The 24,129-nt window shown below is 39.8% G+C and overlaps 1 protein-coding gene across 1 annotated transcript; it reads left to right on the top strand.

Annotated features, from left to right (window-relative positions):
• The first annotated feature begins 1,038 nt into the window (after window positions 1-1,038).
• MLYCD (malonyl-CoA decarboxylase) lies at window positions 1,039-23,661 on the top strand. The gene is given in 10 exon segments (XM_075715280.1): window positions 1,039-1,095; window positions 1,097-1,151; window positions 1,154-1,200; window positions 1,203-1,236; window positions 1,239-1,372; window positions 1,374-1,931; window positions 11,616-11,728; window positions 12,998-13,154; window positions 13,670-13,819; window positions 22,306-23,661. Coding segments are annotated over 10 exon segments (1,803 nt in total). The 5' UTR covers window positions 1,039-1,074; the 3' UTR covers window positions 22,840-23,661.
• The last annotated feature ends 468 nt before the right edge of the window (window positions 23,662-24,129 follow it).

Raw genomic sequence — 24,129 nt, 5'->3', positions numbered from 1 at the left:
GTGTATGTTTAGATTCTTTCATTGATCGTCCCAGTGCACTTTAGAGGGCTTTGGGCTCATGACTGGAGCTTTTTCCTACAGGTCCTAAAGGGCACACTACTTTGAGGACTGTGTCCTTGTTCTGGTTTCGGCTGGGATAGAGTTAATTTTCTTCCTAGTAGCTGGCATAGTGCTGTGTTTTGTATTTAGTATGAGAACAATGCTGAGAACACACCGATGGTTTAGTTGTTGCTAAGTACTGCTTATGCTAGTCAAGGACTTTTCAGCTTCCCATGCTCTGCCAGGTGCATGAGAAACTGGGAGGGGGCACAGCCAGAATAGGTGATCCAAACTGCCCCAAGGGCTATTCCATACCATATGGCCTCATGGGCAGTATAGAAACTGGGGGGGGGGTGGCCAGGGGGACAGCGATCGCTGCTCGGGAACTGGCTGGGTATCGGTCGGTGGGTGGTGAGCAATTGCATTGGGCGGCACTTGCTCTGTATATTATTATTACTATTATTATTATATTGTTATTATTATTACTACTACTACTATTTTACTTCATTTTATTTCTATTATTAAACTGTTCCTATCTCAACCCAGGAGTTTTTCACACTCTTTCTTTTCTGATTCTCTCCCCCATCCCATTGGGGTACGGGGAGTGAGTGAGCGGCTGCGTGGTGCTTAGCTGCTGGCTGGGGTTAAACCACGACAGTCCTCCAGTTACACAATCAAATTTGTGTGGTTTCCTGTACTTATTTCAGAGCAGATACCAGCAGGCCCAGCCTGGGCTTCCTGGGACTGTGAAGTAAGCCCTGTACCCTGACTACTCAGCCGCTTGAACTGACAGCCAGCAGGCTGCCAGGAGCCCCTGTTAAGACCATGGGGACAAACCTTCTTGGATGCCATCTGTGTTAAACAGCGCTATCCTTGATGCCATCCTAACTGTGTCAGGGCCGTGGGCTCATCGCGACATCTGGCCTAGCGCCATGTTCTCCCCCGGCCTCTCCCTCAGGCACAGGCGTGCTGTGAGGCGAACAGCCATAGGCAGGGGAAAAATGGGAGCGACAGGTGAGAAAGACACAGGGGCCCATGGGTTGTACAGGGAAGGCTCGGGCAAAGCGCACTCAGGCAGAGAAAAGCTCCGAGCGATGAAGAGGCGCCGGTAACGCCCTCGGGCACGGCCGCCCTGAGGTGGCCCAGCGACCCGCCCGCCTGCGCGCCACGCTCAAGATGGCGGCCGACACCCCCCGAGCCCGCCACACTCTTCTCGCTTTCCATTGGCTGTCGGTCTGCGCTGCCAGCCAATCAGCCCGCCCGCGGCGGCCGCGAAGGCGGCGCTGCGGCCTGGCCCTGGCGGCGGCGGTTCCCGGCTGTCGCAAGGGGCGAGGCGCGGAATGGGCGGCCTGGGCCCGCGTCTGAGCCCGCGGCGCCTCCTGCGAGGGCCCTGGGCGGCGCCGCGGCAGCTGCGCCGCGTCTCGGTGGCGGCCGCTCTGCGCCGCGGCCCGGCGGGCTCCCGTGCCGCCTCCGTCGCGGGCATGGAGGAGCTGCTGCGCCGCGCCGTACCGCCGCTGCCGCCCTACGAGACCAAGGAGAAGGCGCCGCCGCCCGCGGAGCTGCGCAGCGCGGAGTTCGTGCGGTTCTACCGCGCCCTGCAGGCCGGGCCGCCCAGGGCCGAGCTGCTCGCCCGCTTGGCCCGCGACTTCGGCGTGGACCACGGCCGGGTGGCGGAGTGCAGCGCCAAGGTGCTGCAGGCCCGGGAGCAGCAGAGGGAGCTGGGGGCCCTGCTGCAGGCCGAGGACCGGCTCCGCTACTACCTGAGCCCGCAGTACCGGGCTCTCTTCCAGCACCTGGGCCGCCTCGAGGGCGGGCTGCGCTTCCTCGTGGAGCTGAGGGGCGACCTGGTGGAGGGGCTGGCGACCAAGGCGGTGGACGGGCCTCACGTCAAGGTGAGGGCTGGGCTGGGTGGCCGGAGGGCGTCAGGTGCGGGGCTTCCTCCTCACGGTGCCACTCGAGGAGCTTCGGCGTTGGGCTGGAGCGCGCCCCGTGAGCTGGGCCACAGCTGGGGTCTCCATGGCGTGGCAGGAGCAGAGCCCCTTCCCACGGGCCGTGGCACCAGCGGGAGGTGGCTTTGCTGACATGGCGCGGGAAGGGAGCGGCCCGTGGTGTGAAGCGGCGGGCTTTCCAAAGTGAAGTGGCAGCGGGAGGCTGGGCTGCAGCTGTGAAGGGCCGGTGTTAGGGCTGCGGAGCAGGTGCCACACTGGCAAAGCACGGCATAATGCAGCTGATGCTGGGGCTGCCAAGCTGCCTCAGGAACTCGCTGCAGGAGTGTCATACAGTGGCGTGACTCCCAAGTCTGGTACGGGGCCAAAAGTGACGTAGCAGCCGTGTCATGCTAATGATAAAGAGTATCAGCAGGAGAAAGGAGTTGTCATGACTTAGCTCAGTAGCGTGTAGGAAATAGGTGAGGTGGAACATCTCCAGTGGTTACATGGTGCAGCAAGGTGACATGAGTGTGGAGGAAGGAATGATGTAGCAGATGACAGTGGTGGGAGGTGACAGGACCTCCCAGAAGGCAATGAAGAAAGACAGCAAGTTGGTCAGATGCGCTGACCATAACTTGTTTGTCAATATTCAGATACAAATTAAATTTGACAAGAAAAGGATGGTTTTTATGTCAGTGCTGTCAATTAACCGTGGTCATCACATAACTGAAGTAGTAACAGCATTGGTAAGATTCAACATCCAGCTGGATCATCTTAAGTAAAAACAGACCGAATTTGCAAAATTAGTGGGATAGAAATGTGTAAACCAGCTGAATCTACATGAGTCAAATAATACGGTATGTTCAGAAACATACTAAAGCCATTTGAAAGTGGGAAAATATCGTGTGCAAAACTAAAGCTTCAATAAAAGGGCTGTCATAAGCATTCTGTTATGTCGTCTTCTCAAAACATTTTTTGAAATGTTTGGGTTCATCGTATGACTGGGTTTAGTCTGCGCATCTGTTCTTGTAGTCTTTTTTGCGCTTGTTGATCAGTTTTATTTTTCAAATGTGATATATTCTAGAAATGAGAGTTGGTAATAAATAGCACATAAGCCAGCAAAGATTAAGCTAGAACTGGTTTGCATTGGTTTTTGTTTGTGACCATATTGCCTCTAAGAATTTACCCTGGATACTCTTTCTTTCCAGTTTGGAGTTTCATTTAGGTCATTCTCATCTCTTTTCCACAGCAACCAAGACCTAGAACTGTGTGCTATTCCAGTGTTCTTGCTAGTGTGTCTGGGAAAGGTGTTATGTCTCGCTTCTGAAATAAGCGTCTTGCTCGGCCTTTAAAATCTATTTGCTCCTATTGCAAATAAATGTCAGAATAACTACGAACACCCGAGGGAGCACCCAGCTCGCAGGAAGTCTTGACAGTTGCTGCAATGGAGCTGATCAGTAGCTGGTGCAAGTGGTTTGCAAGAAAGTGGTGTGAAGGTGTGTATTTAACTTGATACCTTAAGCCATAGGTGTGAGATACTGTATTACCTGTTCTGAGGCTAAATGTCAAGAACAGAGAAAACTATGTGGCAGAATACTCAGGCTATAGATTTTGGGGGGGGGGGGTGGTGGTGTTAGAGGGGTTTTTTCCTTTTAATAAAGAATTTGAGTCTTGAGTAGAGAACTCTTCTTGTGATACTACATATATTTTGGAATCTTGTAGTGGACAGTTTCAGAGTGGTAACTTGCTGGTTCCCCTAATTGCAGGAAAGAGACGAAAAAAGGTATAGAAAAGCTCTGGAACTTTGGGTGGATGTTAACACGTCAGGATTCACTGTGACATATGATGAATTCTTGTCTGCCTGAATTTCTTAAGGTATCATTTTAAAACAAGAAGATGAAAATTACCTGGTGATTGTTTCTCCATTGGTTTCACTGTTCCTGAATCATTAACAAAATAGATGATGTACTGCAAACTGGTGCAGTATTGTCTTCAGTTACTCCCAAATATACACATCCTCGTAATGCCCTCAGTTGTCTTTCATAAATCACCTCTTGAATTGATGTTTAAATGAAGAAATGCAAATGCCTAACTTACTCTAATTTTATGTACTGTGTGACATGTGCCTACCTGCACTGTGCTCCAAAGTGTGTCTCATTATGAGACTTGTAAAGATTCTGGGAACTGAAGTCACTGAACTATTTTAGTAGTGTCCATTAAATCAGAAGTCATAGTGCCCTAGCTGTCAGGATCCGATGTAAGGCAAATTGGGTTGAAAAAGCTGAGTTATAAGAAATTGAGAAGAATGGTGACTACCTTACTGGAAGAATTCCAGAGATCTTGAACATAAACCCTGAACAATACATTAGAAATACATAGAATGATGGATTGTGCAAAGAGAAGGAACATGCTGCAAATAAGGTTTAGTTTATATTTAAGTTAGTTATTAGAAGGCAGAATCGTCACCTAGAGCATGGCAGAAAAATTATAGGTATTCTCAGTGACAAGTTGTTATAACATAGTAAATGTCTTTCTGTGGTTGTGTGAAAGATGATGAATACTCTTGGCACAAGTTTCTTGATAATCAGATGGCAAAAATTTAATGGTAAACTATTTTTGAAGCTATACAGCCTTTTTTCCCAAAGGGTCCACCAAAAATACATACAGGACATACAGTCAAGAAAAAATTTTTTTCATAATCTGTCCTGGAGGTGGGTTTTCTTTTCTATTAAATATATCAATCAATTATTACTATCGTAAGCCTCATGGATAACGTGAAGATGACCATTTCAAAAAAACAGTACTGTCACATAACATGTGGTTTGAGAAGTTAAATTACAGTAAAGCTGGACCTAGTTCTTTTTCATGATGCTGTTTGAGTTTTTTCCTTCTCTCTCATTTTCATGTGTTCTGTTCCTTCCTTCTACCAAAGGACATGCACGTTTTCCACTGTCTTTATATGAGCCCTTGCAATGCACAGAGTGAAATTTGCTGAAAACCTGTTCCTGAGTGTAGGTCTTCCTCTTACTGTTCAAAACCCTCTCACCTGCAGTACTTCTTTTTCTGTGCCAGCATTTTCCTCCTGAGATTTTTTATATTTTGCTTGCTTACTCGGTTTCAGCATTTGAAATATGGACTCTGGTGAAAAATGCACAACATTATTATTTCAGGTAGCAAATCATTCCAACTATTGCTTTTGAAATATTCTTCATCTTTCCATATGATTTAGAAAAAGTCAGTGGGATGTTCAAGTTGCTGGCAAAAGATAATGAAAAAGATAGCATTTTTGTCAAATTGATTTATAAATAAACCTGCCTCCATAATTAAGCAGTAGTTGGACCGTATCTGTAATCTTCTTGTTCTTGTATTGGTCTAGTGGGGGGTGGGGGGGGGGGAAGTAACTGGTTTGGGTATTTTTCCCCTTATAGCAGCTACTCCTAAACACAGCAGGGACCTATAGTTGGACTTTTCCTTGAATTACATTTTTTTCTTAAGGCTTTCTCACAGATTTGAACACTGACCTTCGTATAATCAGGGAAAATGGGTTTAAATTTTAGTAGAGGAATTGGAAATGGTAGAACAGGCTTTAAGGGAGAATATTTTGTGTGTAGGCTGTACATGGTGCTTTGGGGATGGGAAATATTTGTAGTGATAGGTGTTTTACCTACATACATCCACAGAAGGATGTATTTATTTCACCTGGTTGTACTGCCTTGAAAGAACTGTGGTCTCCTTGATGAGGATTCATCAATGGATTAGAGTATCTGTTCACTCAGGTGAAACAGTGGCATTATGGAGAATCTGCATACTGAAACAGTTTGCTTTAAAGATCTAAGAAGCCCTTAACTAGAGAAACAAATGAAAGTTAAGTTTTTGTATAAAAAACTATCAAAAGTCCCATATAGCCATTTCATTATTGTAGATTTGATTTAAATTCTAACATACATAACGGCAAATGTGCAACAAGAATTTTATAACTTCTTTGTATTTGTATCTGCACTGACAAGGAAATGTGGAAATAAAATTAAATAGATCTTCTTGATGCTGGAGGAAAATTACAGAATGCATTATATGGCCTACTGGGATTTTGGTTTTGCCTAGACCGTCTAAAATCTTAGACCTTAGTTTTTACTTTGCATTTTGAAAGACCTATTAAAACAAGGATTACCTGCTGCTGTGTTGTAAATATAAAATATTTTTCTATTTCCTCAAAACATATCAATACGGAAGCATCTTGGACTGTTAGATATTTGTTGATGAAGCATTTCTATTTTGTGTTTGTTCAACAGATTACAGTAATGTAACGTATACAGGTGATTAAGTCACTTCAAAATGCTTGTGCACACTTTAGTTATTGTCTAAATGAGCAACAATGGGGGGGGATTTTTTTTTTTTTAAAAGACTAAGACATCAAACAATATAAAACATAAGAGCCAGTGAAATTTTCAGCACTACCATTACCACTGCAGTAATTACTATTAGCAATAAAAAAGCAGAAAAACAGTCCCCTCTTATTTGTGTCACACTGTTGAATCCAGTTTTGCTGATGGGTATATTTTTCAGTATCTCATCAGCAGTATTCTGTATGTATATTTTGAAGCTAATTTGTAAAAAAACCAAAGACATTTTTAAACACTTGGCAATGTCAGAGTAGGTCTATAAGTCAGTATGCCCAAATGAATCATATCAGGATAAAAACCGCAAACATTCCACAGCCATGGAAAAACTCGACTCTTGTGAGGCTGGCAGAATACTTCTCTTGTAGCCCTGTCGGGTATCTAACCAGCAACTAACAATAACCGAGCCATCTGTTTGATACGCATGGAGTGTTAGTTACTGCTGTTTCATATTATGTTTATCTGTAAATATCTGCATATGAATTTTCATTGTAACGGGTATTTTATTTTTTAGTAGTTTGAGAGGGAAATGGAAATAGTTCCCTCATCAGAGAGGCAGTTTAGCTTAATAAAAAAATCAAGTTTTTCATAAGAGTTTTCCCATTTGTTGCCCAATAAATAGGGACCTGATATGAAGATCAAAAAGCCTGTAATTTGCTATCTTGTAGCAAGAACGTGGCATGAAAAAAAAATTATCACAATTTATTATACTCGGCTAATAGAAACTGAAGCATAGCTGGTAATTTCAAATACTGTTCTGAGTATGTCTTGTTGCTCAAATTTGAAATTGGGATGCTGAATAATAAATGTGTGCTTTTTTTTCTTTTTAATGAAATTTTGGAGATGTAATTTCATGACTTGAAATGATTCTATGATTCTATGAAAGTAAGAATTTACTTACCGCTAAATTTAGAAGAGAACCCAACTTGAGACTGGCATTGTTGGAGTTAAGCTTTTCAGAAACTTAGCATATACTGTGATATTAACACAGCTCAGAATTTTGTTAAGTTGACTTGAATTAAACACAGTTTTGGATGGTATAAAGTGTTTTATGTCTTTCGACAGTAGGAAGTTTTGTCGACGTACACAGTTGTGGTTGGACGAGGTGATCATTGTAGGTCCCTTCTAACTGGAACTATTCTAATTCTTCGGCCTGCATGCTGCCCTGTTGTTTTATAAAGCATTATTATTTACAACTGACATGATTTGAATTGGAGTTGTAATTCCCCACAAATGATATTCCTTTCTTCCAAAATCACATCTGCTTCACTTTCTTCTTTGGTTACAATTGCATTGCTTTTGTACAGCTGTATCTTGGACCTAAAGTAGCTCTATAATGCATTCTGCATCCTGACAGGTAGCCTTCAGTTCAGTTGGGCATTATTATGTCCCATCGTATGGAGCATGCTTGCTAAACCTGTCAGTGCTTCGACAAAGCAAAACGCGTCCGATTCCTATGTTTTCCACTTTCACCAGTTTCCATGTAGTATAACTGGCTTTCTCCCAAGTCACTCGTTGCCATCTGAGCCATGTTACTGCCGATAGATGCAGAGCAGTGTTCAAAATAATGACTAGCAGGAGTGCAGCCATCAGCAGTTTTCCCTCCTAGCTGCTAGACTGCAGCTTGAAATGGTGCTCCAAAAAGCAGATGGATGACAAGAGAGCCATAGGAATCTGTTAATGTGACCCCACATCTGACAACTCCAGCTTATTTTTCTGGCTTACAGTGTGCCCTTACAGAAGAAAACAAAATAAATGATCCTGAAATACCTGGAGACTTTCACTACACCAAGGTGTATTTGACGAAAATGATTTATGGTTATTTTCTAAAAACTTTAGAGCTGTGCAGAAGCAAGGATTCACAAGGCAAGTACCTTAAAGCTGGAATAAACAAAACAATCAGAATATACTTCTTTAGGACACTTATAACTGTACAGTTCGAGAGGAAAAATGTATTGGGGGAAAAAAAACCCAGTTGGGATAGTTTAGTGTGGAGAAGAGGAGGCTAAGGGGACCTTATCGCTCTCTACAGCTACCTGAAAGGAGGGTGTAGTGAGGTGGGTGTTGGTCTCTTCTCCCAAGTAACCAGCGGTAGGACGAGAGGAAATGGCCTCAAGCTGCGCCAGGGGAGGTTGGATATTAGGAGAAATTTCTTTACTGAAAGAGTAGTCAGGCATTGGAACAGGCTGCCCAGAGAGGTGGGGGAGTCCCCATCCCTGGAGGCGTTCAGAAAACGGGCAGACGTGGCACTTTGGGACATGGTTTAGTGGGCATGGGGGTGTTGGGTTGATGGTTGGACGGACTAGATGATCTCAGAGGTCCTTTCCAACCTTAATGATTCTATTCTATTCTAATTATGTGTTTTTCACAGCGATGTCATATTACAGAAATAGTCTGCTCTTTTGAGGTAGTAAGGCAGCACAGGTTTAACATACATGCCCAGTAAGCCCCCCAAATCATCAGACTTGCTATAAATGTGCAATAGATCCATTTATTAGGCAGGGGAAGTATACTGCATATGTCCCTCTTAACTAGCCTAGTTGCAAATTTTTGACATAGCTAATCTGGTCCTTTTTAATGTCATCTATTATGTTACTTCCTCCCCCTCCCCGAACTATTGTTGTGTAGGACAGTGTTACCTTGAGACAGAGAAGGCAGGAACATTTGATTCAAAACATCAGTGAAAAATTGTGAAGACTGTCTGTTCCTAGGGTGGATTTCATTTAATGTGATCCTTCATTTCTCTCAGTTCTTCAGTGGCACTTGTTGCAGATAGTCACGTATCTGTGGTTTTTCAGAGGTTTCTTTTTATGCTGGTGCCATACATTATGTGGCTTCCATTGTGTTCCAGTGGGGATTGCTTACTCTATAAATGTACTTAAGGTGAATTTTCTTTGTATTATTTCAGTTTCATATTCATTTAACAGCTTTTTTTTTTTTTTTTTACTAGCATATGCAGGCTTGGTTCAGCATTGTGGTACAGGTGCAGGTGGGAGTACAATTTGGCAGAAGACTTTCAGCACAGTTGATTATATAACTGAAAGAGAGCTCTACTGAGAAAGACCAATAAAAAAATAATTTACAAAGCTGGGTTGACCTCATGGAATAGTTCATGGATACTCCCTGTATTTGGAACAATGCAGTTGACATTTTCACTGTTTGAAGTATATGTCAGTTTATGCTTCAATAAGTGAGCTCTTTTCTTACATATTTGAGGATGCTACTGAAAAAATACAGAAAAGTAGCATAAAATTTTCATGCATGACAGAATTGTTCTATGCAGATGAATGGCTGTTTTCTTCTAGATGGTTTGTATAGTAGCCATTTCTGTATTAACAAAGATAGATGCCAAACAAAAGCCTATGTATTTCACTAACAGAATTCAGTAAGCATAGAAGGAGTAGGTAGGAAAAGGGGGAACTGAAGGAAAATTTGACTCTGCACTTCAGGTATGGAAAAGAGCCAGATTTGTTAGGAATTTACCTTGCAAACTCCATGACCGTGGTCATTACTAGCAACTTTACTCTAGGATTTTTTATGAGAGGAGTTAATTTAATTATAAGTTTGGGTGGATTGGCATAGATTGAAATACCTGATCACAGTTGGCTGCAAGCATAGTCAGCGTTTGAAACTTTTAGTTTTTCTAGTATGTTGCATTAAAGAATAAAACTGTCCTTTTTTTACAATCTTGGAATACTTGTAGCAGTTACATCAAAGAAGGTTCCTGTTGGCCAAAGCGTGTCTTTCGACAAGTGCCTCTGCAACTTACTCTTTGTTAAGTTACAATAGGAAATATTTTTGCTTTTTTGTGAAAGTCCTGAGACTACACCTCAGCTTTGGAAAGATGTTTTAAGTAGTAAGTGTTTTCTGGATAGATTTATATTTTTTTTCTGTTGTTTTGCTTAAATGTAGCAAGCTAGAGTACATTGGAGCATAATATTTGTCTATTTTATGTACAACAGTAGCTATTTAATAAAGGTCTGAATAGAAGATGGAGAGGTTTTGTTTTTAAATAGATGGTTATTAAGTTAGTTTCAGGTAAGCCTACGTTTCTGATCAGGCTGTTGGTAAGCTGGTGCTGGTATCACACTGTGTCCTATATACAAAGCAAATGTAAGAAAGAAAAATAAGTTCTAGAATCTCTTTAAGGGGTATGCATGCTGTGCTGACTTTAAGAATACTTTCTAAACTCAAAGAATTTGAGACAGGACAATCTTTACAGGCAGCAGGAAATTAGTAGGGAATATAAAATTCATTATCACGATGAATGTTTCTGAAAGTATTTGAAATTACAGTTGGCTTTAATTCTCTATCATACTGTTCCAGATCTGTTGTGATTTTTGAGTTCTGTAGTCTTATGCTGTTGCTTTTGTTTTTCTTGCTCAAAAATTTTTCATTCTTGCAGAGAAGAATAATTCTGTAAAGCCTACGGGCATCCCGTTCGAAGACACTCATTTTCTAATTTATCATCCTGAGCGGGCATGTGTAGCTCCTGTGCCAAGTTGTGCAATCTGTGCTAAAGTCCAAAGTAAAGCATTTGTGTAGTTTCCTGATGCCTAAATGTGCCTGTATGTGTTCCAGTCACCTCCAGTAGATACGTTATGTGCCTTGTAGATCTGTCAGAAGTGGAAAGTTGCATGTGTTAATCATGGTGCTGAAAGCGCAGGACTAAATAGCTATTCTGTATCTTTCTCATAAAGAGCAATGGAAAAAATGTTTAATAAAGTAGAGATGACTAATAAAATATGGTAAAGACCTGGAAAATTTTAATTTGGTGGGTTGGTTGCTTATATTAATAAGCTAGTGCTAATAGTCTTCCTAAGGCATGGACTGCTGAATACTCAGATTCAGATGTAGAAAATTATAGTGAAATTCAAGTCCTTATTTTCATCAAATTTCCCATGACTTTTTTTTCATGGTATTTAAATCTGAGCACCTGTGCAGCTGTGGCCTTATTGTCAAGACTGCTCAAATACTTCTATTTATTGTCTGCTTTTCATCTGCGTTGTTTTGCATTATCTTCCATTTCCCTGTCTGCAGTTTACTATAGACAGTGTCTAAACATTTTCATTGTTTTAGTCCTGTGTGAGGAAAGCTGAACTATTATGTGGTTAATCTTCTCAAACAGATGCATTTGCTTCCTTGAACTTCCCAGTGTTGTAGTTTGAAATAATGAAGGTTATCTTTATTCGCATTCATATGTTCTACCTAGCTTATTTAGCAGATAAGTTCATCTTTCTTTTGTTTGCAGGAAATGAATGGAGTCCTAAAGAACATGCTTTCAGAGTGGTTCTCAACAGGATTCCTGAACTTGGAACGGGTCACTTGGCAATCACCTTGTGAAGTACTCCAGAAAATTAGTGAGTAAGTGCTAGAAGTTTGTAAGGCTTGTTGATGAAATGCTTGTGACTGCATAGATCCTCCGTTTTCAAGATACTGCTTTTTCAATAGTGAACCGTAAGCAAAGTATAATTAGGGAATAGTTGCATTTAGCGCACTAAAGAGCACACTTTAAAAACTGAATTAAGTAAATGGTCCCATAGTTCGATCCTTTAGCTTACATATTGCACTCTTAGACTGCTGTCTTTTCTCCCAGCCTTCTCAGTTACTCTTCCCACATTCCCAGAGGTGCTGCTCTTACTTTTCCTACAAACCTAGATTCTTGCAGCACTGCCTTCTCGTACTCCCTTTCCCCCCACAGGTGCTGCTGCCACCTCCATCGCCACTGCCACCTTCTTCTCCCCTCAGTCTACTCCAGCAGTGTTGGTGGAGAATCAGTATTTAAGACTGATGCAGCATGGGGTGCCCAACACTCAAGAGCATGTTCTGCTTCTAACGTAGTGAGGTTCCCCTTCCTGGCTGGAAGCGGTGAGGTGCATAGAATTACTTGTAAACTATATGTGAAGAGAGCACCTTGTTTTTTATGAACACTCCTTAAAATCTGCAACATTTATTTCTGAATTCCTGAATTTCTGTCAAATATTGAAAATTGTAGTGATGAAGTTAAAGATGACTGAATCAAAATTATGTTGTGTAGCATTTTGTCATATAAAAAGTGTGAAGAAGAATGAATCTCTAAAGAGTTCTGAAAGTACGACTTAAATGTTGATGAGGCAAAGAAAAGAGATCTTACACAAGCTAAATTTTGAAAATAAAAATAATTTGTAATATTTTACTTAATCTTCAAGGTATTTTGGCAAACACACTAGACTTTCAATATGTAATAGAGAAAAGAATGTTTGGAATGATTGAAGACATGGCTGTGGGAGTGCTAACAGACTACTTTGTAGCTTAGGAGAACTAATTCTTTAGAGTTGTGTTGAGACTCGTTCAGTGACTTAGTCATCTCAGTTGGATATCCTTTACTGAACAGAAAGTGCAAGTGAAATCTCGATACGTGATAAGCACATCCCAAAGAAAAACTAGAGTGGCACGCAATATGGCTTTACAATCTACTTTGTCACAGTTTGCTGATGAATTTTACTTTTCTCACGTACAGCCCAATTCTCCTTTTTTGATTGGAGAGTTTTGTCACTGACATCAGTGGGAAAAGTACTGAACTTGTAGGGTTGGCAGCTGACCTCTGTTTTTAAATGAAAAAAAAAAAATTACTTTTTTTATTTTCTCATTGAGTTCTGAAGCTGTGCATCCTGTTAGAAACTGGGTTGATATGAAGCGTCGAGTTGGGTCATATAGAAGATGCTACTTTTTTTCTCACTGTGCAATCCCAGGAGAACCATTGATTGTCTTGCATGTTGCACTAACCAGTGATATCTCCAGCAGCATCCAGGTACAGTCACTGATGCATTTAATATGCAGCAAAGTGCTTAAATTGCAATGTACATCTTTTAAAAATCTGTAATTCCTTATAATTTGGGAGTATTTGGTTTTGTTTCATTTTTTTTTTAAGAGATGAGAGAATTGGTACTTAAAAATTACAGGGATATTCTGTATATCTCCTCTGTTATGTCAGTTCAAATTTTGCGGTTTTGCTCAAGTGCAAGAAGAATAATAACAGATAAGAAATACATAAGAAAAGATAGCAAATGAGATTAAAACTTCAAAGCGGTTATGATTACTTCTGAAAATTTTAAACCACATTACAATTATTTCCTGCACTTGCTAATGGATAAGCAGCTCTTCTTTCTACTTTTTGATTAGATTTTTGTTGTTTCTCACAGAGGGTAATGAATAAAACAGTGGGGAAAAGTGTTAACGCATTTGAAAGTTAAAAAGAAAGGCCCTCTCCCCATAACGATGATAATAACTACTAACCTTTTTTTTATGTTATTCTTATTTTCCCAGGCCATAGTGAAAGAAGGGCCACCTTTAGAAACAGAAGATACAGACAAAATTACAACAGCAATTTTCTACTCAATCAATTTGACTCATCAGGGGCTGCAAGGTGTGGAACTTGGGACTTACCTCATCAAACGGGTTGTGAAAGAGCTGCAGGTAGGTGTGGCAGGGTGGACTTAAGATGCTGTTTGGCCAACGTGCTCCCCTTACATTGCTGGTTTAGTTTCCATTTTTCGTCATTGCTCAAGGCAAGGAGCTGCTAGGTCTTGCCCTACACTTGTAGCTTCTTACCAGTCAGCCTTTGAAGATGTGTAAAGAGTTGCAAGAACATTTTCTGCTGTTGCTTAATGTCTGCCAAATGTAGCTACTCTTACACAGTTGACATGTATTGCATGAATTACTTGTGTTTGCCTAATCATGTGCATAGGTTGCTAAAAAATCAATTTAGTACATTTCTGTTGAAGGTAGCTTTCATAGAGCTGTATTTTGCAACATAGTGTATTATGAGATTCACTCCTGTCTCTCAGTTGAGTGGCTGGGGCATTTTTAATGCATGCTAACAGGCTCCCTTCCAGGCCCCTGATCATCTTGTCTCTTCAATGTACCTGACTGTTCCTTTTTCAAATTTTATGCCTGCTCCAGTAACAAAAGTACTTCTTGTACACTAATTAATTTGTTTTCTTGTTTGTTATATTGAATTGCCACTGGTTATGTATGCAGTTTGCATGCTTGCCTTGAATATGTCTATTTAAAAAAAAAAAAAAAAAAAAAGAAGAGATTGCCCAGATTTCTTGCAATGTCGTGAAGATGTCTTTAACATCTGAAAGTCAGAGGAATCAGTTACTTCATGCAAGTCAGTTCTATGAATTTATATAATATCATTGCATGGTGTGGGATTATCGTTAATGTTTTATAGGACTTCTTCTTGTAGAACCTTCTTCCAAGCAACTGGAGAAAGAAATAAAAATGCATTAATTTATATACAGAGTGGTGTGAAAGAGACAGTCATATTTCTGTGTTGAGTATATTATTTAATAGTCTTTACTACTTAAATTATTAACAAAGCTACCACTTGAAAGTAATGATCACTACTTGTGTTTATATTCATTGTTCCAACATCTGGATTAGTAATGATGTCCAGAAAACTGTTTGTGATTTAGAACTTCATTTCTACTTACAAAAATAACTTAAAATTAGATGCACCAAATTTCTGCTACTACAAAATGATTGATTAGTCAACTACTGAATCATAGCTGGCTGCCCTGAAGTTTTTTATTTTTTTTTTTTTAATTGATATTTGGCTGAATTTTGTTGCTTCTTGCTATCAGAATGGCTTTTAGATTAATTGTCTAAAGTGCAGTAGTCCAGGTATAATTAGGTTGTGCCATCTGTCTGATCTTGACAGAGGGGAAATTGGAATGAATTCATGCAGTTATCTGCTTTCACATCTGAAAAATAATTTCTGGATAATTGAGTTGTTCTCATAGAATAACCCTATTGACAACGTATTTGTCCATCACTAAATTGCTTATAACACTAAAAAAGCTATGAGTGAGTTATAAAGGAAAATAGACATACCATACTTAACGTACGTGCAAGTTCTAAAATTTGACCCTAAATCATCATCCTGTTGTTATCAGAACTATTTGATGTACTTCTGTAATGCCTAGTCATTCAGCTTTTGTTGTAAATGTTGTGACTCCCATCTCAGTGGAGTTCACCTTTCAGTGGAGAGAACCCCTGTGTATTTCAGCTTCAAAATACTTACACTGTGAAATTTCTACAAAGTTAGATTGTTCAGGGCAAAGGCAGGGCATATGATGAGCGAGGCATACCTGTTTTACCTGTCTCCCAAAATTCTGGAAGTCCTACTTCAGCACATTAATAGCCCACACGTGCTCTCTTTCTCTCTGGTCACGTGTAAGCAAAGGACTTTCCAAGGTTGTCTGTGTTCAGGCTGGACATAATTCTTTGGAGCAGCATTATAGTCACTTACTTCAAAAGGGACAAATGGTATAGCAAATGGTATAGCAGTAGTGCTGAGTTGACTTGGTGACAGCAGCTGAAACAATTTAGCCTCAGCAAAAAAATCTTGGGTCAAAAATTACATCCCATTAAGCAAGCTTCCAGCAGCCTTTGTTAAAATAGATAGTTGAGGTCTCTGATAGGAAGAGGATTTTCTATGTAACCTTTGCATGGCTTTGCAATAAACAAATCTTTACTTAAAGTGCTGCTAAATCGCCAAGTGTTCCAGGTTACATAAATTGAGACTCTCTAATTTAACTGATAATAAAATGCTTTGGGAAAAGGAGACCATTTGAAGAGGTCGAGGATTTTGTTTTTCATTATATTTGAATCTTTGATGATTAATACACTTTTATAACTTGCCATTTGTTCAAGTTAACTTTTGTGGGCATCTGTTTGATCTGCAGGATGTTATTTGATTCTTATTTTCCCAAGGCACTGCAAACTCTTAAAACTTTTTTTTATCCTCTAGTAAAAACCCTTTATCTGGCTTTACCTTAACTTAACCTGCTCTGACACTTCTACTTGTAAGTGCCATTGTAACCTCAAAACTGAATTCTGAGCTGTCATTCTTCGTAAGAAAAGCTCCAAATTGGACCTGTCATGAATGTATATCATTAGATTGGAAAAAGACATGCACTAAGTTAGAAATATGCTAATAGCCACTCTTTTTTCCACCATTGAAGGCTTTATTTGGCAAGATTTTTAAAAACTCTGCTGCAGCATTGATCTAGCAGGTATCTGCACTACAAAGTTATGTCTATAAATTCAATTGGTACCAGATCCCTTAAAAGAAAATCTCATTGATGGACTATTAAGATAGAGCTTATTTTTTTAGAAATCTTCTTGCTAATTCACCTGAACTGGTCACATACGCTGCTAAAATGAACATGGGTAGGGTAGCACTTCTCACCTTCAAAGACTGTCAGATTCCCTCATGAAAGTATTTCTTGCAAATGGGTTTTTATTAGGACTGTTAGGAAAACTGCAGCAGTAGAGACTCTGGCGAATATTACAACCCTCAATGTTAAGCACTGTTAGTTTGAGGCACTGCATAGAAGTTAATGGCCCCTGCTTTTGAGTCTTTCACTAATTTAAGCAGATGGAGGACGTATGAAGTTGAGTCACAGAAATGGGTCCTCAGTTTCATCTCTTTATATGTGCACTGTTAGCAGTTTGAATCCTTAATATCTACCTAGACATTATGATTTGGCATTTGCCACAGGTATTGTAATGTAATTGGGTAAAGGGGAGGGATATAATGGAGATCAGAATAGCACCTTAGGGGGATGTAGCTTGTGTCGCGTACAAAGGGCATCCTGGGAGAAAGTATACCGCTCTAAATAGGAGATTATCCTTTTTTTGGTAGTTGCTTGACAAAAGTTTGCTACATAAATAATTTAGAAGGGTTTTATAAACAGGCTTCTGATTTTATCTGAGCATCTTCTGTTTGGATTATTTTCGGGCAAGCAGTGGGATGAATTCATTAGTCCACTGATAGCACTTTGGTCCCAGTTCTCCCTGCACAAATCTGAGAATAGGCTGCCCATGCATTCTGTGTAGTCTCTTGGTTATATTAATGTATATAAAGCAGGGAGCAGACAACAGAAATAATCTCTTGTATTTCTTAAATTTAAGCTTGTATTGTTCCCAGAAATGAATTGGATTTTGAAACAATTTCAGACAACTAGTAAGAAAACAAACAACCCCCACATTGGGTGCTGGAAAACAAGCAGGCAGATGCATTTTTAGCAAGCTGATAGGTGCTGGTGAATGCGTAGACAGATAGATTTCTCATTAGACAGACGTTTAATTCAGAATGTGTTTATAGCCACTCTAAATGGTCTGTAGCCCCGCAGAAGGTACATCATAGCAATTCAGCCTGCAGATGACAGACACAGATAACTGTGGTGAAGCCTTTGAGAAAACTGCTTAGAATTTTATAGCCTGTGGCATTTGGGGGAGAGAACTGATAGCTACTATGTGACTCAATAGAATGCTTAACAATTGTTGGCAGGTTTTAGCTTTCTGGTTGGACTGTTGATAATTGCTACCTTAATTTGATCTAGGTGACCTGGGGAGATGATGATTTCCAAAACAGGCTTTGCTTTCATTGATGAAAAATGTGACCTTGGACTACAGCTTTCAGAGTGCAAGACAGTTTCAGATGAGAGATGGATAATAGGGGAAATCTGCGCTCTTCTGCAGGAAAAAAAAAAAAAACAAACTAAAAGACGACCAAAACCAGAAATCTACCCCAAACCAAAATGAGCATCTGTTTCGTAATGGTGTGTGGGTTTCTGACAAGAAAATAAACATTAATGGTTCTCCACCAATAGCCTTAGAAACTAGCACATCAATTTAGCAACAACATAAATGTACACACTTCGCTGCATCTATTTATTTTTCTACAAGAAATGGCCGCCTCAGATAAGCTCCTAAACTCAAGCATTTTATCAGATACGTAGTAGTCTGTACTGTAGCTTCAAAATGGGGTCACTTTCCCATGTCTTATCTGTCCTAAGAAGTAAAAAATATGCCGTTTCCCATTCTGTATTTATTAATAGAGTAGGAGCTACTAACTTCCTGATAAATATTTTGGGTTGGGCTTGGTGAACAGGTCACTCCTGAAAGTGAATGATAACCGAAGAGCAGTCAAAATCACCAGGAAGCAAAGTGTCAGCTACTTAATTAGGAACTGTGCAGTGGTTATTATTAACACACAAATATGGGAAGAAATTGTTCATTCACACTTTTGTCATTGTGGATGGTGCATAGGTACCCTCTCGGCTTTGCAAACTGGGAGATATGATTGGAGTTGTTACCCTATGGAAGCAATGGACATGGCTCAGCTCCTGTGTGAAAAGCCCTGTTTGTTAGCTCTGTTCAGTAGCAAATAGTATTTTCAAACACTGCTTTCTTAGCAGAGATGATGCAGAAGACTTCCAGACTTGGCTCTGTGGTAAGCAGCCTTTTCTCTTGGTCCAATCGGTTTTTCCTTTTACCTGACAGAAGAGTTTCTGCTTCTCAAATTTCAACATTACCTTCCTTCTTCCCCTCTCAGGCTTTAACCCCAAACATCTTTGAAGAATTCATGAAAGAGACCTAAGCAATATATTCTCAAAGGCACTATCTTTTATAGGATGAGTAATATAGTTAGAAAAAAAGGAAAACCTTTTAAGGAATGTAATCCCATCTTAAGGTCAAAAAGAAACACATCTGGTATTCCTTGAATCCCTACCTAGAGGAAAATAACCTCTAACAACCTTTTTTTCCCCCTCTTTTTTCTTTTTTATTTTTCTTCTTTTTCACCCCCACTGCACAATAGTAACATCTGTACTCCCTCTAGCAGCACATCTAAGATTTCTCATTGATATGTCATTAATTTGAAAACTTTTACTGATTTATCCCTCTCTCTTGTGTTCTCTGTGTTACGGACTAGAGATGAACTTTAAAGCTCAACAGGGAATGAAGACATAGAAGAATGAATCCCCGTTTTGAAAACCAGTGTCTTTTGGGGGGAGCTTGCTGCTGCTTAAGGATGCTGACATGACAAGGGTACTTCTTATTACAGATTACAGGTTTGTGTTTCTGTACCTTAAGGTTCATTTGCAGGTCTGTCACATCCTAGACAGTTGCTGAGTTGTCATCCATCATTATTGTGTGGACAGGCAGAAGGGTCCTGGGTCATTGAATCTTCAGAAGGGAGTTGTGGCCCTCGCTTCTGGGCAGAAATTCATCTAGTCACAGTAAGAGCTGACATGCAAAAAGTCAAATTACTTGACAGCAGACTGTCTCAGCAGCTAAGCTATGGCCAGTCACGTTACAGTCACCGCTGGTCAGCTTTCAGTGTGCTGTTGGAGAAATGAAGGTAGCAAGTGATGCTGCTCGTTACCATCTTGACAAAACTGCAAGCTATCAGCTTTTTCTCCAGGAACAAGTATCTTGAAGTTATTTTTCCAGTAGCCTTTAAAAATTCACTTCTGTGCCATCTTTCTCCCTCCTCCTTCTCCAGGAGATTTGTGGTTTTGTGCTAGTAGTGTCTTTGGTGGGAGCTAGTGTTCAGTCAAGGAGAGTGTAGCTGGCAAGGGGGGCATCTGAGCATAGCTCTCTTCTACCATGCTAGTTAAGATCCTGCTGCTTTAAAGAGAAGTGGATCCCAAATGTGATGATTAGGTATACTCCTTGATTCAGAAACCCTACAAGGAGGTGGATGAAAGGTGATAAAAGCAAGATTTAGGGAGTGCATTTGATTCTGTCTTCAAATTTTATAAAGTTATTTTGAATTGATTTGTGGATAAATAGTCTTTATATCCATGGGGAAGTATTTAGCATGGGGTTGGGAAGGGAAAGATTTTTCAAGTGTATGGAGTTGCATTGTTCTGTTCTCATTGTTGCCCTTTTTCTGCTCCCAAATATTTTTTTTTAATTTACTGTGGTCATTGCTCTCTTTTTTCAAAAGCTGAGGGGGAACTTTTCTAAAAAGGCTGAGCTGTCTACTCCAAGAAACATTCTTTTAATTAGAACATATTTCCTATATCCATGCCTCTTGTAGCCATGGCCTGCAGTAAGAGCACAACCCTAATAAACTGTTTTGGTTTATAAATGCTATATTCTCTGAAATTGTACAAAGAGGTGCTAAGGTATCAGCAGGAATTGTCTTCCACAGGCATCTCTTTATGTCAATTCCAAATAATACTTTTTCTTTTATGAAATGCATATGTGATGGAACCTGATAGTTGTATTTCATAGATCTTGTTACAGACTTATGCTTCAGAATTACTCTTAAAAAATAAAATACCATCATGTCCTTTAGTGGAGACTTGAAATCAAGTCACAGGAGATCAATGCTATACTAGTATTACATTATCTGACCACAGTACCTAAAGCAGTTGAGCATATGACACAGTCAGGAGCTCCTGGTCTCTCTGATTACATAAATGGTTGTTTTCTTCAGTAAGACACAGAAATGAGTGTTTTTATGAAATAATTTGCTTTTTGCTTTATCCAGTTCTCTAACGAGATCAAACGGGGGTGTTTCTTTGTAACTTGGTCTGACTTTCTTGTTCCTGTCTGGTCCCAAAAGAAGAATTCTTTGACTTATGTATCTGTGTAATAGCCAGAGAACTTCAGATAAGGGGAGCAAGTGAGGTTATTCAGTTTATGCAATTATAAGTCACAAAACTGAAGAGGTGGTAGATCTGAGTTGGCTGGTGTATCGTAGTGCCGGAAGGCAGCAGAACAGCGGTAAGCTATTTGGGAAGCTCTGTGTGGGAAGGAAAAAGATGTTGTAAATAACCAGCTGAATATTATTCCCGTTATCAAAGTTATTAGAAATGGTGCTTGGCTCCAGTCTGTAGCGGAGGTGTGCCAGGACTGTGTTCCCTGGCTTCGGCATCCTCAGGAAATAGAACGCAGATGGCAGCGCTGTGCGGAGCACCGTGGTACCTGAGGATGCGACAGCGCAGGTGCAGTACAAACAGCCTAGCAGCATGCGTTCCATTAACATTTGCCAGCGTAAGGCAGCGTCTGAGTGATGATGACTTTTTAATGGTTATCTTGGTAATACTCGAAGTAGGAAAAAATGCATTTTGTAGTCATTTAAAGACAATTTTCTGTTGACATTAAGATGCTTCTATAATGTTGATAAATGTCTTGGTTCTTACCACTTCTTCCTATATGAACAGTAATTAAAACAACACTGTGGTTGTTTCAGTTCAGCTCCGTCTTCCCTCTGTTCCTTGCCTCCCCGCTCCTTCAGCAGGGTTGGCTGATGTAATTTTTGTTAATTCCAAGTGACACTGAGTTTAACAACCTTCTCTATTCTTCATGTTGGTGTGCCCCAAAACTAACACCCACTTTTCCTTATGTATGTTTCACTTTACGTGATTACATAGTTAACAGTTTTTACTCATAAATTAGCAGGAGAAGAAGTTTTATTTTGTTAAAACAAGTATTAAACTGTGTGATTAATTTTTTCACCGCACGTATATATTTCTTGCTATTTTATCAATGAAGTTTATAGTTTGAGAATAGCATGAAAAGTAGCTGGCCTGTGTAAAAAAACCTCTTTCAGAACTTCAGAAGATACTTCTTTCTGTTAAAATCTGGAAATTGTACCTCTCCTGATTTTAAAATAGACTGAAATAGTAAACTGTCCTTGATTTAAAAAAAGATAGTTACATAGAAAAATAAATTATATCTAAAAGGTTTTGAAAAGTTGTATGTTTATTTTTTTAAAAAAATCTTATTCCTCTGATTAACCTCTTTATGACATGCAGTTGTATTTGTTTATTTCTGCCTATAAAATGACATACCAGAATGTAGTGTTGGTAAGTACTGCATAAGTACTTTTATATAGATTGTGTGTGTGGACTGTAATTCAGTCAGTGTTAAAAGTTTCTTCATTCTCCAAGTGCTTTCTAGTCGCTAACCTGTTACTGGCAGGGTGATTTTTTTCTTTTTTTTTTTTGGTGTCTGTGTGTATCAGTTAATTCTCAGAATCTCTAGTCTTTGCTTGACACCAAGTGAAGGGTATCAGCTGTTCTTTCACTCAAACTTCTCATTGTCAATCATGACAAAACTCATGAATTTTTCTTCTCTCCTTTTGTCTGCAGAAAGAGTTTCCTCAGATAAAAGCTTTTTCTACTCTTTCACCTATCCCGGGATTCACAAAATGGCTTGTTGGTCTCCTCTCCTCGCAAACAAAAGAACTGGCAAGAAATGAAGTTTTTACAGAATCAGAACGGCAAGAAATCTCTGAGATCACAGGAGATTCTACTACTGAAACACTAAAGAAAGTCTTAAATAACAATGAGTGGGTGAGATCAGAAAAATTAGTTCAAGTGCTCCATTCACCATTTATGCGACTCTGTGCCTGGTATTTGTATGGAGAGAAACATCGTGGCTATGCTCTTAATCCAGTAGCAAATTTTCATCTTCAGAATGGCTCCGTGATGTGGCGGATAAACTGGATGGCAGACACAAGCCCTCGGGGCATTGCTGCTTCTTGTGGCATGATGGTAAACTACCGGTATTTCTTAGAGGAAACAGCCAGTAATAGTGCAGCATACCTGGGGACTAAACAAATTAAAGCCTCGGAGCAGGTTCTTTCCTTGGTGTCTCAGTTCCAGCAAAATAGCAAGCTTTAATTAAATATTATTAAAACTAAGAACAAGTGTTCTTGTTAAAACTCATTAAAACTAAGAACACTTATAAAGAGCTGTAATATTTTGCAGTGTCTACATTTAAATGAGAATGTCTGCTATAAAAACAAACTTACTCAGCACAGCAGGAAGCCAAGTTATCTAGATTATCAGTTGTCTTGCTTACATTGCCATATATTCAAAACCTGATTTGCTGCGATTGAGTCACTGTAAGTTCTAGACATCTTACATGCAAAAGGGGTGGAGGTATGTATTAAAGGGTGAGTAAAATTCTCGCTGTACCTTGAAAGGAAAATACTTGAGCCGTACCCTGATTCTGCTGATAATAAACCTCTATAAGCCATGTCTTTGAAAGGAGCTGCACTTACTTGTCATAATACTACTACAGATAGTTCAGTACTGAAGTACCTGAAAAGGACTGAATGAAGGTAAATTTTTGGTCAAATATATTAACAAAACAGTAATCTACAATTTTATTTCAGTAATATCTGTCTTGTTCTCTAAAACCTCTTGGTATCTTCCTTTTTCAAACCCCTTCAAAATCTCGCCGAATCCTTGCTTTGCTGGAGCATGGAAAAGCCTTGCATTAATATTGTTGAAAAATCAGGATCTCTCAGTTCAGCAGGTGTGTAGTATTGTATTTGCACTTTTGTCTGCTAGAATGTAACAAGCAAGAAGGAAGTGTTCAAACAGGAGAGGGGAATAAGAGAGGGATCAGTTGAGAAGTTTCCAAATACGTATACTATACTTTGGTAATTTTTTAAGTTGACTAAGAGCTTTTTTAATAAAGAGGTGGGTGTGACCTGTAAGCCAATAAAATAAACTTTCTCAATAAATCATGTCTTGTGTATTTCAGCATGTACCTGCCTTCACTTAACAGCCCTTCATGGTACCCGTAGCACCACAGCAGAAGGACCATCTTCACAGAATTTCATGCTGTTTTGTAATTTCTGATTTATTCTATGTCTGGTCAAATTCCAGTCCTGTTTTCAAGAAAAGAATTACACAGAGCAATTGAAAGTGATAGAGTTCCTGCTTGTGTATGAAAACAGAAGTGAAGAAAGCTGTTAAGTGTCCAATTAGTCTTTCTCCTGGAATGAAATTTTATAATTGGATACACTTTTTTCACAATCATTAGAAAAAAATCCTATCCTCCAAGCAGGTAACCTGTTGTGAGAATCTGTTACATCTCTTCCAAGCAGAGAAGAGCTTGACTTAACTTCTGTTTGGGGTAGATTTTGCAACACTGACAGTTAAAGGAGAGCGTATGTTCAC

This window comes from Pelecanus crispus, chromosome 8 (assembly GCF_030463565.1).
Source record: "Pelecanus crispus isolate bPelCri1 chromosome 8, bPelCri1.pri, whole genome shotgun sequence".
In the NCBI taxonomy this organism is placed as follows: domain Eukaryota; kingdom Metazoa; phylum Chordata; class Aves; order Pelecaniformes; family Pelecanidae; genus Pelecanus; species Pelecanus crispus.
Note: the sequence above shows the minus strand (reverse complement) of the source record. Positions and strands in the feature narration are given on the sequence as shown.